Here is a 14237-nt window from a genome sequence, read left to right on the forward strand (position 1 = left end):
ACCTTGGATTGTATTAATTTTTATGCTTCTACTGCATGGTATTGCACTAAATCGCATTTGTTTCATAAGCACATGTCCCTCTAATGCTTTTATGTATATCTCCAAACGTCCTATCACGGATGCAGTTCTCTTATTAGCTACGTTATTCACTATCTATTCTGTTTTAGCATAAATGTACTAGCCGTTCAACACTTTATCTAAATCCTCTTCACAGACACTTCGAAAAGGCCAAGAAGCGGCCGTCATTTTGTCAATGAGCGCACACTGCTACGTTACTCACTCTCTATCACAGAATAGGGAGTGAGTAGCGTAGCCAATCAGAGAACGGCATTCGTGATACAACGCTAGTAGATTTATACTAGATTCTCTCTCGATTTCTATCGTGATAGTTAACTCGGGCTGCGCCCTCGTCAACTATCACGCGATAGAAATCTCGAGCTTATAATCTAATTGTTTAATTGATGGTGAGTAGCCTAGCAGTATGCGGTCGTAATGGCGGGCGCTTGTTTGCGTTTTAGAAGTTTCTGTTACAAACAAAACTTACTGAATGACACTAGAGATGGTACACTTTACCGCTTATTGCCTGCAATGAGAACCATGACGTACTTATTGCAACCGACCTGGTTTCGATGAGCAAGTCAGAATTGCTAGAGTACAACACCGTCTTGCATATGAGTTCTTGCGTTGCTGGAATTGCGGTGTTGTTAGAGACACACAAGTCCGACAGATAATCAAGAAACCTAAAAATGATAATGACAAAGAGTTCACTTCAGTTGGACGATTTCCTTATATTCTCAAACTCATTAATAATTCATCAAGTTTACACAAACTAAATCGTGACCGTGACAGTGCTTGGGTATCTGATGTTAACTAGCCTAGATTTTTATGGCTTTATTTCTCCATTTTCTTCTTAGTTTTAGTTTCGATTGAGAAGATATGTCAAACACTCAAGACAATGTTTGATCACATTCCCAAACACCACGAAGTTCGTCAAAAATACTCCGCTAGGCATTTTCAACCGATTTAAATTTAAACAAATCCTGGCTAAAACTTAGACAAAGATATATACCAGCCCATACATCGTCACTAACTAGTAGCCTACAAACTGGCAAAAATGTCTTGCAGTATGCGTAGCCAGTGTGGCCTGAGTACTAAAGCCAATGAATCCTTCTCAAACCCATTAATGACTTATATAAGTTAAAGTTCATTAGCATAGATGCTTACGATTTTATTTCTCCGTGTTCTCCTTATTTTTAATTTTGATTGAGAAGATATATCACATAATTGAGATAGTGTTTCACCACATTCTCGAACACCGAATAGGCCATTTCCGAGTTGCCTCTTGCCTCTGTGTCAAAACGAGTCTTGGTGTGAAACCACTCATATGAAAATGAGTTCCACCTACAGGTTCATTTTCATGCAAATCAAACTCATTTTCATATGAAAGGTTTTGCACGGGGCCTCGTTTTGAAACTGAGGCACAAGGTAACTCGGAAATGGTCTATTTTGCCAAAAATACCGAAATCTCTTCTGAGATAACGCACAGTCTCTCTTGCTTGATGTATTACTTCTCACACAGCCCTACAATGGACTAACCATCCCAACTTACCTGCATTCTTTCTTCTTACGAACTAAATTGACAAATGTCTCGATCTCTGTGCGAGTGATGTGTTTCTCCAAGAGTTTTCTGTTGTTGTGTACAAGATCAGTTATGGTGTCCTCAGCCAGTATATCATAGCCGATCTGTGCCTGCATGAAGCCAAACTGTTTGGCAATGTACTCCTGCGAAAAATGGAAAAATTCGCAATTCCTTCCACAGCTACACACACACATGTAAAAGATGGGGTGGCCAAACGACTAGCGTGTTGGATTCTATAACGTACATTGAGCAGTCCATGAAAAAAACCTCGAATAACCTGCTCTGTCTGCCCACTGACGTTTATTTCATTTGCTACGAGTGTTTTTTTCTTCGCGCGAGCGATCTTTCCCCAGCCCCACCGCGTTGCATTTTGACGCGTGTATCTCACGCGCGGGTTAATATTTCCCAAGCTTGTGATCTCGAAGAACTCAAGACAAAACAATGGGTCTGTGGACAACTATATCCTGCCTAGCTGCGGGATTTAGTGCAAGAGTGCTTTGTTTTAGCACTCTTCACTCTCTGGTGAAGCTGGCGGGAGAAAATTCCCTCGTGGCAGGTCCCAAGCGTCCGTGGCGCTGCCGCCGAAACAAAGCTTTCTTGCACAAAATCCTGCCAGCTGCCTGCTATAACTTCAACGTCAATCATCACGCTTATGATAAACGACTTAGCCCAGGGTACAAGATACAACAAAGACATAAGATGAAAAGAGTATTGTTTTAAATTGGCACTTACAGTTCACCCATGCTACATACAGAACGGATAATATGAGAATTACCTTCCAGTAACAAGTTACTCTAGTAAGACTCTAGTAAAAGCTATATTCAAACAGCAGTTAATTAGAACAGTCAATTTTGGTGCACATCTTTAGAAAATAGTCCAAAGAAAAAACGCGCGCCAATTGGTTCTAAATCGTGCTTCTATAGACCCTTTTCATAAATGGCTGCCAATTTAAAATTCTTTTGTATACATTTAAATTAGCCTCACTAAACTCGTTTGGGAGTAACAATTCTTTTGAATTGTCAACTCAAAAACGAGGTCAGTCGGGCTAATTTTAATACTTACAAAAGAACTTATAATTGGCAGCCATTTATGAAAAGGGTCTATTTAACAATTAGATTATGAGCTAAACTCTTGTTATATTACATTACCTGATTTTTTCGATAGTCTTGCTGTGAGTGTCTTAGCACCCTGTAACACAGTCTGAAGATGTGCCTCAGAGGAGCATGTCTGGCATCAGAGAGTTCCTCTATCTTCATGATAGGACCAGAACCTTTGTCAGTGAAAGGAGCCTTCAAAAGATGAAACACCTAGACAGAGGAAGGGTGAAGAAGATTAACTACTGCTAGACATGTAACTCATAAACTGTTAAATTAAACTTGCTTTATTCAAACCCAGGGTGCAAAGCCTTACAGGTAAGCTGCAACTATGATATACAAGGAGCCTGAAAGTCACTCTCACTAGCCCCAAACAAGTTTCTTACTAACTGCTGTAGCATGATTAATTAATTTAAACTGAAGCAAACACTGTGACAATAATATTTCATATCTTACAGTATTTCAGTCTGTAATCTGAATTTCCCAAAATTGGCCATAAAAACTCCACTTGCACGTCAAGTAAGGAAAGAATAGAATCCACTTGGCTGAATGCAAAATCCACTTACCCCTGACTATCAGACAAGACTTTCTTTGCAAGCTAGAAACATTGCTCTTCAGAGGCAGCTACAGTGATTGAACAGTTGGTGAATAGTAACCACCTTGACCTCACATTCTTCAAGTCAGAAAAGGTGTAAAGTTTCATCAAGCTTAGATTGACTTTGATGGTGACTTGGCAAATACATTCATGTAGTAGTGGCCAGAGTTTTATTTTCAGCCAGCAGGCTTGACTTAATTATTGCTAACCTCTTTCAAAATGTACTGTTCCCTCATCAATTTCTGTCGATCTCTGTTCGGGTTTTGGATGGAGATATTCAAGACATCTTCCCTTCCAGTGTCATGTTCCGTCACAAAGTAAACAAGGTCAGATAAGAGCTGTGTAACAAACCTGGAAGATAGTAGAAAAAAAAAAAGTCTGTAAGTTTCAAGAGTGACCAAGATCTCCAGGGAATTTCTTGATAAAGATACAAGCGATTATAATAGAGAAAATACAACTGAAATCAAACATGTGACAGTCTGAACAACAGTCCGACAGTATATCGCTAAGAACTCTGCAAGAGACTTGCTGGAGCTGGAGCATACATGTACATGTATAACCAGGTTTAAGGGTCACAAAATTGCCAGGATTAGCTTGTCAATGAGTGAGGATGTGTGAAAATAGAAGAGGTGAGACCATGTTATGTGCTAACTTGGCATACATGTAATTCCACCAAGATACCATAAACCACGACTTTCTTTCCATCTAATTTCTCATTCAGTTTCTTATTCAATAAATTGTCATACAGAATGAAAATAACAAAAATCATCAGGAAATTGCCTTGATGTATCAAGGAAACATAACGGAAACACAAAGACAATTTCAGAAATTGGATTCTTTTTTTTTTTTTTTTTAACCAGTCCCTGATCACTTTTGTGAACAGTTAAAACTCAATCTACTGTACCGTCTTTCGTGCTGAGTGTAGTTTCCTGTTTCCATCTTGTTTGCGAATGACCCCAAGACTTTACTGGCATCGTTAGCAAAATCTAAATCTCGCACTTCTGCTGGAGGAACAGGGACAATAGCAAAAGCTTCTTTGTCTTCTTTGATGCTTGCTGTACCAATCTGAATATACAAGAAATTGCAAAACAAATAAATAAATAAATACAGTGTAATAATAATAACACTGTAATAATAATAAGCTAATACATTAATAAGAATTCACAGCAGCGCATCCCAAAGAGAGGCTTTTCATCCAGTGTTTCTAGATTGAATGGGAATTAAGAAGCGTTGGCTTTTGCGGCTTGAGAAAAACCGGAGAAAACCCTCAAAGCAAGGCAAGAACCAACAACAAACTATAATTCAGTCCAGGATTCAAACCTGGACCATGTTGGTGGGAGCTGAGCGCTTTCACTACCGTGCCACATTTGCTTGCTAGCAGAAGAGAGTGCACCTTGAGGCATGATTGTACAGAAATAACTGAGTTGTGCTTATAGTGGTAGTGAAAGTGTTTGTAGCATTTTACCTTCAGCATAACGGGTCGTTCCTCACTCTTGTCAATGGGTATGGAGGTAGAATGCACCCATGTGCTGGTGCACAGATGTCTGAGACGAACATATGATGACCTGCAAAGAAACATGAACAAAATAAGCAATGCAGTTTGAAAAAGGTAAAATTGTTTACTAAAAATAAAGTAATGCAGATCACCTTAGAAAACAATAGAGCAACAATTCATACATCAATCACTACTGATTTATTAACTCGGAAACAAATTTGGTAAATGGTAGATTAATTAACTACCACCTTAACAAAATTGAGAGATCAGACTTCTTGGGTGTAAGACTGTACTTCCTGTGAGCAAACTAAAGGGCTGTGCATCAAAACTGCAATTATGTAGCAGAAGAAAACAAATAAAAAAAAACTCTATTTAAGTGACAAATGTATTTAGTGCTGCTGTCCTAATTAGGAACAATGTAAATTATAACTAAACAAATATTGGAAATAGAACGTAAACTATAATGAATCCTAACTGGCAAGGGGCTGACCAGTTGGTTATTTACACAATGCAGCTGAGGAGTTGAACTCGGCACTACCAAGAACAAATCCAGATAGCAGGAAGAGGATGGAAGTGACATACAATATACATGAAGAAGTACCTCGGTCTGACAATCCGGAGAAGCAAAGCAATCTAAAATATATGAATAAATAAATGTGAATTCATCAACTGAGAAGCATTTTTGCTGACTGATCACCTTGGTACCAGTGAGTCTGCTCTCGTCAGTGTAGTAGGATCCAGTTCAAAGATTGATGCCACGTCATTCCCATGTGGGACGGGAACAAGATGGCATACAGCACCATTTCCTTTCAGCTTTTGTCTGGTTGTGTCTTTAGTGGGATCATCATCAGTCTGTGGAAAAGTTGAAAATCACAGTTGATTGGCAATGGAAACATTAAGAAGCAAACACTTGATCTTCATTTGTTCTGTAGTTACAGTGATCATTGTAATGCCTCTCGCCAACTCTTCCTAAGAGAGTATATAAAAGGGTAGTCGGAAATTATTAGGGCTAATTAACCCCCCAAAAAATAATGTGAAGTAACATACAAAAGGCTGCCATCCTTGATCCAAACATTTTCAGGCTCTTCAAAGATAGACCTTTGCAAGGACCTTTATATCGTATCATCCTTAATAAAAGATGTGAATACTATTAGAAAGAATTTATCTGAGTGTGTTAAAAAAAGGCTGGCACTAACAACCTCTTCTAACCTATTGAATTGGAATAGATAGTATATATAATAGATAGCAAAAAATAAGCAGTAGACAGTAAAATAACCAGCAAGCATCACCTCTGCTGCCAAGTAGTCTCCTGTGGCTAGATGCTTGAATCTGAACAAGCCATTCCAGTGCCCTGCCCCACCACGGCAAGGATCATGTTGAACAACCTGTCAAAGTCAATACTGAGCATTACTTGTTTTTAATTTATTTAATAAATTTAACATGATTACAATATGCATGATAATTTTAAAAAACTACTTATTATAACCACCGATTAAAACAAGATTTCCCTGAAAATCTTCATCACATTTTATGCCTACTTCTCTGCACTAAACTTATTTATTTCCAAACCATACACAAGAATGGAAATATTTTTCCCAATTTTTTTAATCAATTCTTGGTCAAATGTTTTGTTAAGTAAGCAAAACATTGTTTGGAACAATCAGAAGGTTGAAAATTTGAGAGTTTGAAAAATCAGTATAATTTCTTTAAAATCTTTGTCATTTAACAACCTACAACAGATTTTTCATATGCCATTAGGAGGTTCATTAAGGGATGGGCACCAGGCAAATTTGCCGACTGTGAGGATGATTTTGCCCACCTGGTTTGACCATCTACATGTACATGAAAAGAAGTTCAGTTCAAAAGGTTCTGCTGGCCTGTGAAAACCAGTTCCCTCCTGCTGACAACTTAAATGAAACCCCTGATGCAATTCTGTGATGTTGATTTTATTTCTTGATACCTCCACTTCCCACAGTGCCTTGGAGCTTGTTGCTGAGGTGGCTGTCTGTCGTGCAGTGGTTCTCAAGAAGACATAGGACTTCTTTTTGTAATCATCTGCAGTCAAGAATTTCTCCTGCTCAGCATGAAACAATCTCACTACATCACCCTAGAAAGGGCAAAGATATCACAAAAATGTTAAACAGAGCTCACAGATGACAATTCTACCACAGTCAAAAATAACAATGAAATCAACTTGGTCAACATCCAGGGTTGTTGCTCCAAAAGAGTTGATAAATAATGGAACAAAATATTGAAAAACTCTCAGACACATTATGATGAAAATTGCAGAAGAAAAAGTATCAGACTAATGGTTGCCAACTCTTGATCGATTCATCAATAGGTGATTTACTTTAAATTTATTTAGGTATTCATTTTCAATGAAAATAAACCCACCCCTTTCAAGACCTCTTCGCTGTTGTCCTCATATGCAAGAAAGAGTGATATTTTCCAACTTGTGTTACAGTTGACAGAATTGACCTTGAAACACAACATACATTAAACATCAATACAGTAACATCTTTCAACAATACATTATTTATTAAATAATATTTAATTTGGAGTAGCAGGAGGAGGAGGCAGCAGTGACAGTAGCAGCAGCAGCATGCCCTGATAAAATTAAATGGAGTGTACTCAAAAAAGATTAAAAGTAATGTCAACTGAAATTTCGATGCACCAAACACCCTTTTCAAGATTGAGGTTTAAGCTCTTTTCAAAGACAGCAAATTAAAGGTCTGGAATAATAGTAATAACAATATTCCTAGAGGTGAGATTTGCTGTTTTCAGGTGCACAGTAATTCAATTATTTGTTAGTATGTACAATAAATTGTAAACAAGGACTACACACATGTAATCCTTTCTTCTAACAGGACATTGCTGTCATGATTGAAATAAGGAATTGAAAATGGTTCAAATTTCACGTCTATTCAGTTCTCCTCTACATGCATAAAAGTTTGCTACTGACAGAGTCTCAGATAAAACACAATCATTCAAATAAGAAGCATGACTTGTACAAATTCAAGGTCCAACCTCTTTGCATCCTGGATTGTCAATCAGCTCCTGATTACTGGCATGAAGAGGCTGACCAGCATTTACTGGATTCAGAATAACTTTGTCTCCAATGACAACCTAACAAAGAGGAATAATTAAGAGGAATAATTAATTTTTACCTTAATAGTAAAGAAGTGATCCAAAACAATGGCAATGACATTCATCAGTCAGGAATGAACAGGCAAGTGTATTATTTTTCTGACCTTATCTCCAGATGATCTGAGCTTGTAGAATGGAACAACATAAAACCAAGATCCCTAAAACAGATTTACAAAAGAAAAATACAATGAGCAGTGCTGAGATACTCTAACAGAAATGAGCTGTTTAAAATAAAACCATCCCATGGGTTGGAAAAATCTAGTTTGTGCTTCAAACATTTTGCAAGTATTGCCTCAACCCATGCCCGGTTATAACATGTGTTACTCAAGACTACACCTTGTTATGCCATCGTTACCTGTTGTTTTGAATGGCATACACTTATTATCCACCATGACTCTTCTACAGGCAAAAAGAGTATTTGATTCCTTACCTCATTGCCATTGGTATCCAAGGTTACTCGCATGGCATTTTTCTCTCTCAAGGCTGGAAGTCGCTTGTTCACTGTTAGAAATTTGTTACTCTTCACATGCAGAAGCTTAAAGAGTGAAAATTAAATCCATCAACACTTAAGTTCTAATGTAAAAATAATCTAGATGTTGTATCCATCACTTTTTTCATTTCCCTCTACACTCATTTAATAAGTTTCCTTTTATCAGAATGACTGAGGTTTAATCTATGAGCCATATGCCATTTCAGACTTAACATACAGTCTTTTGTTGCATCAGCTCCAAGCCAAACATTGCTGTGAAATAATTCTTTTTATTAAAAACTGGATCATTGGATAATGCAATTCAAGAGTTTTCATTGGTTTAGCTATCAAGGGTTATGACCCATTATTAAATTCTCAGCCTCGGATAATGCAATTCTAGCTTTCTGATTGGTTCAGTGGATCTCGGTTACCAGCCATTATACCTGCGTTTGACCTTATATAGAAATGAATGTGGTAAATGTCGTTTGGCAAAAACTTTTTCGCAGGAAGCCAAGTTTCGTCGACAAAAAAAATGGATGAAAAAAAGCAGATTCGGTGAGCTATCTACAGAAGAAATAGCAGAAATTATCGACAATGTCGTCCCAGTAACAACAAAAAAGCCACAAAGTTCGAGATTAGCTTATTTAATGGTACGTATACGTAAAGTTTCCCTTAAAAGTGGCAAAATTATATATGACCGTCGAGATTTTACGCGCTCATGAAGATTATGTAACAAAAACAATGTTTACCTTAACAGAATGGCTTCATAGTTCTGGTGGCACCAAATTTTTGAAACCGATATAAGAAATGTCAAAAGAAGAACTGAATGTTTGTTTGAAGTGTTTTTACACGCTGCGAGGAAGAAAGATGGCACATATTGCAAGTTCAATCCATTAGAGCCACCATTGATCATTTCCTTCGCTTGCCGCCACACAACAAACCGTTTTTCACTATCTCTGACCAGGCAAATAAATTATTAGAACATTTGTAAAATGCCTCAGGAAAACAGGCATCATTGCCGGTGTAGTCCATAAGAAACCAATTTCCAATTAGCAGACGAGGAAACTGTTCGACTTAAGCAAGCTCGGATCAGCCGAGAGCAAAAATCCTGCACAGCTACAGAGTACGACCTAGTTTTATCTCGGTCTCTTTTTTGGCCGATGAGGACGAGAGAATCAACGACAGCTAGCACCAACAATTCCGATGTCCTTGCGAAAGACACCTCAAGGAGTTGAGTGTTTTGAGCTTAATCAAAGTAAGCCCGGTTCTTTACCAGCCATGAAAAACCATCAGGATGGCCTCGGAGATTCTGAAGATGAATCTGACGCTAAGATAGTTTCTCTCCCTGACTCCGAATCTGGCCAACAATGAGCTCCACACATACAGCTCGAAATGCCAAGGATTTCAAAGCAAGGGAATCCTGAAAGAGATCTTGTCAAGAATAATTTTGGCACAACGTTTGTGTCACATGGCGATCAAAGTTTTCTGCAGCATTATTACAATGGCAATGTGTAAGTGCACAATTATTCGGCTCTTCTCCATGACTCAAACTTGAACGCTTTTCAAACTTTCTGACCAAGGTTATATCTCCTTCATTTGATAGACGTTCCTTGAATTCTTCTTGATTGTAATTTCATTCAGCAAATTCGCTTGCTTCGCTTTCAAAATTTTCATTCAACTAATTTTACAAACGGCGCACATGTCATGTGATTTCCCACTTGTTGCTGTTTTTGCCACATTGACTTCCGGTCGTTTTGTAAAATCAAAATCCAATAAAATTAAGCCATTATTTCCAAGTATACAAACGCACCGAATTTAATAAAACAATTATTCCATTCGTGCTTGTTGGATATGAGATTGGTTATAGCCAACTCGGCCCTCCAGGCCTCGTTAGCCATTTACCATCTCATATCCAACACGCGCTCATGGAATAATTGTTAATTATACCATGCTTTACAAAATGATATGGTAAGAGTACGCGTGATTTTTTGGGACCTTTTTTATTTAGTTTTGTTTGCTATATTTTGGGGCGTTTTTATTATTCCACTCACGCTTGTTGGATATGAGATGATTATAGCCAACTTGGCACTATGCACCTTGTTGGCGATATACCGTCTCATATCCAATGCACACTTGTGGGATAATTGTTAATTGTGGAAGATTACACAATGAAAGACCCAGTGTAAAACATCACAACATACCTGAATAACTCCTCCATATTCAACGACACTCCCCAAGCATTTCTTGTACTCCGAGTCATTCTGCTTCTTCTCCAACTCAGCAGCATGCTGAAATATCATTGAACAATACATTTTATTTCCTTTAAATTTCCTTTGTCTTAGGGTTATCTAGGCTCATCTCCAGCCATTTTGCAAGCTTGCATTCCTTGAATCATAATGGCTCCCCAAATGGCTGGAAATTGAACCTACCGATTATGGAAATAAATCTGGAACAATGACAAATATAACTCACAGCCATCTAGAATTGTAATTGGTCTAATATCCATTTTTAGATACAATTGTAAACAATTACTGGATGAGGTTTTTGTGATATCCAGAATAATCAAGGTCGAGGTAGGGGTTATCAGCCGAAGCCAAAGGTTGAGACTGATAACCCTTGCTGAGATCTTGATTATTTTGGATATCCCAAAAATCAAATCTAATAATTGTTTTATTACACATTGAACGGAAAAAAAAATGGAAGTCATGTTTTTGCTTCTTCACTGATGACAAGCAACACAAAGCACGCAAACTTGACATGATTACCCTTAGAAACCTTGTACCACAGTCATACATGACATGATTACCCATGACCTTGGGTGTCCTTGACATGATTATTGTATAACCTGCAGCTAGATGACATCACAGACACTGATTTCAAAAATTCACTGTACTCTTTCGGCCAATAAGAAAAGAGATAGTGAGTTCAATGCATAATTTAGTGGAAATAAATCTGGAACAATGAAAAATATAATTCTCAATCGTCTAAAATTATAATTGGTCTAATATCCATCTTTAGATACAATATTAAAAATCATGTTTGGTTAGGCTATTTGCACACAATGTTTGCCTTTTGTCGATATCTTTCAGATCGTATGTTGCTCACATGGGTAATGGTTTGTACACTATCTAATTATTTATATGCAAATGAAGTACAAACTTAAAGTTAATTGTTAGGCAAAATTGTAGATATGAATATAACATATATCAGTGTGAATGTTTTGGTCAGTCTAATTAATTTATAGCTACACTTTACAGGAAAGCAATATCAGAGCCAATGAGACATTAAAACAGCCTTCTAGGCTCTCTTCTGGCAAACTGAAATTAATCAAACAATGGAATTGATGGCGAGACATGACTAACATAAATTATCTCAAGCTGAGTAAATTAAAGGTGCCAATATCAGGTAATCAAAACCTAGACAACTATTAGATTTAGTGTACCAGATATTTTCACAAAAACTATTTAGCTAATAAATTATCTAAGTTCATGTGAATCTATTTGACATACACTGCACCAAATACATTCTATATCTATCCATAGGAGTCTATTGAATCCAGTTCTTATTCAGTCTATAGACTGCTTCAGGCAAAGTCTACAGTATAGGGAAATGGATTATCAGGGAGTCCAATATTGAATCAAAGCCATTTCCTTGAAGGACAATATATCTTCAGTTGATAGCAAGTCATTGAATATATTGTTTAAAATGAGTTATTCATGAATACAAGGTTATCAAAATAATTTTAATATTCTTGCTTAACCAAATAGACCTTGTTTGTATTGAAAACACAATCATATTGGATACACGTCATTGGCCGTACCATGCCAGTATACTTCAAAGAGTATGTGATTTCCACACTGTAATGCTTGTTTATTTAAATCATAGTATTGTATCTTGGCAAAATAATTTATTACAATTAACACTTAATCAAGGGATTAAACTGAGAAGGTAACATATCATTAATTTTATCCCCGATCACCGAGTCATATCAAATTCGTCCAAAGGATTATATCAAGTAGCAATTAATTTCTTTGTAACTATTACTGACTTCATTTCAATTTAATATAAAATTCTTATCACAATCTATCACTGACTGAGTTCACATTTTTGGCTTAGTCTGCTATCACTCAGCCAGCTGATGTGATATCAAGATTTAAATTTTGATGAGTCCTGTTGCAGTTCTAATTTGCTGTTAGAAATAGGTACTTCATATATGGCACTGCCAGAGACATTTGCGGGTTGTCAAAAATTTGTTTTCAGAATTCTCTAAGTTATTACAGTGTTGATAGAATTGTTTACTGGTTACAGACGGTATCCAGTTAGTCAGGGTAACTGACATCTAGTTTTTTACCTGTTTAAGGGGGGGGGGGGGGCTAAACATTAATAAGCAAAAATATGAATTATTAGTAAGTGATTACACTTTTATAATTTATTTATAATTTTGCTCACAAATGATGAAATATCAACATATCATTAGTTCAAATGGTAACTTAAAATCTTGGCTCCTGCGTAACTTTCTATTATCATTGATAATGACAAGTTTACCGAGACAAGCAAATAAAAGCAAGCCTATGGGACTTGGTAGCTATGGTAGTTTGTCGCTCATCAAATGTAAAATGAAAACAACTTCTACTGAAAGTCTGCGATAAGGTTGATAGTGAGCTGGCCAATAACCTGAAACAGTCTGCTAATACAGAAAATCAAATACAAGCTCAAATAAATACTAAGTATGGACATTTAATTTCCTGAATATCACTACAGTACATAGGCCCCTTGATCAATACAACTGGCTGTGAAAAATATTAGTCCACCAAACAAGTCTGCTACTGTTAAAAGTTCCATGTGGAGTTGGCGTAAGAGTTAAAAGAAAAAAAATTCTTCCTGTTTATATCTAATTTCAATGTCATTTTTATACAGCACTGAAACACTTGTCTGAGTTAACTAAAATAGTTCCAAGACTATTTACCCCAAGACTGTCGCATCAGAATTAGCTGACAATTGTTCAATAGCTCATGAAGGCCAATTACATGTAACATTCAAGAATAATGTAACTATATCGTGAAACGTTCTATCCTGAATGATTGGAAAAAATGCTCTAGGGAATTAAGCTTAAAAATTTACTTTAGCTATCCAGCTGTTGTATTTAATATCGGATTATTGAACACAACACATCAAAACAATAAAAAAACAAATCCTGAGTTTTTCGTCGCACAGTTGTGAACCATAAGAGGTCACAGATCTTGGCAAATGTGACTTTTTTCCCTCTTTCGAAACAGAATATTTTTTTTCTTCCGTATTTCCCTTCAGCGCCCAAAAAATTAACATAAATAAACCAACGAACCAGCTATTGAGCAGAGAGAATATTTTCTTACAATCTATTATGCAGATCAAAAAAAAAAAATTAAAGACCGAAAGTGGGTGAATTTATCATTTTCCACGTCAATCGAAAAACGGTATAATCTTTTCCTCCGGAAAATAAAACCGCCAGCATTACAATTTTCTTAAATTTCAATTTTCAAACAGCCAGAAGAAATATCAATCCAGTTTTTCGCAAAATATATACTTCATTTCTCGAATCGGGGGACATGTTATATAAGTACCAGAAATTTGTGTACACAACTGGTCTTCCTCTACACTTCGCACGAGGACTGCTCTACAAATAAACATAAGTTTTGATCTGACCAAGTCGTGCGATAACTTCTCACCCCAGGGAACGAGAGAAAAGTAGTACCTTGATCAATGGGGTGAAAAAAAAAATGTTAAATTGGTACAATGCTAATTTCGATCGTACTCCTCGT

General features: G+C 36.8%; 1 protein-coding gene across 2 annotated transcripts in view; it reads right to left on the minus strand.

The window, feature by feature from the left end:
• LOC110042304 (inositol 1,4,5-trisphosphate receptor-like) overlaps positions 1–14237 on the minus strand; it is a 45503-nt gene that overhangs the window by 30291 nt on the left and 975 nt on the right. For both annotated transcript variants that reach the window (XM_089272833.1, XM_089272832.1), the window contains exons 4-17: positions 10641–10727; positions 8401–8505; positions 8075–8128; positions 7851–7949; positions 7218–7301; positions 6784–6930; positions 6113–6208; positions 5521–5675; positions 4794–4893; positions 4233–4393; positions 3538–3679; positions 2788–2946; positions 1610–1782; positions 621–740 (exon numbers count right to left, since the gene is read on the minus strand). In XM_089272833.1, the coding sequence (XP_089128959.1) occupies positions 621–740; positions 1610–1782; positions 2788–2946; positions 3538–3679; positions 4233–4393; positions 4794–4893; positions 5521–5675; positions 6113–6208; positions 6784–6930; positions 7218–7301; positions 7851–7949; positions 8075–8128; positions 8401–8505; positions 10641–10727 (1682 nt within the window). The remainder of the gene's footprint in view (positions 1–620; positions 741–1609; positions 1783–2787; positions 2947–3537; positions 3680–4232; positions 4394–4793; positions 4894–5520; positions 5676–6112; positions 6209–6783; positions 6931–7217; positions 7302–7850; positions 7950–8074; positions 8129–8400; positions 8506–10640; positions 10728–14237) is intronic.

The sequence above is a fragment of the Orbicella faveolata genome, unplaced genomic scaffold (genome assembly GCF_042242905.1).
Source record: "Orbicella faveolata isolate gen_17 unplaced genomic scaffold, um_ofav_v1 contig_35, whole genome shotgun sequence".
NCBI classification, from domain to species: domain Eukaryota; kingdom Metazoa; phylum Cnidaria; class Anthozoa; order Scleractinia; family Merulinidae; genus Orbicella; species Orbicella faveolata.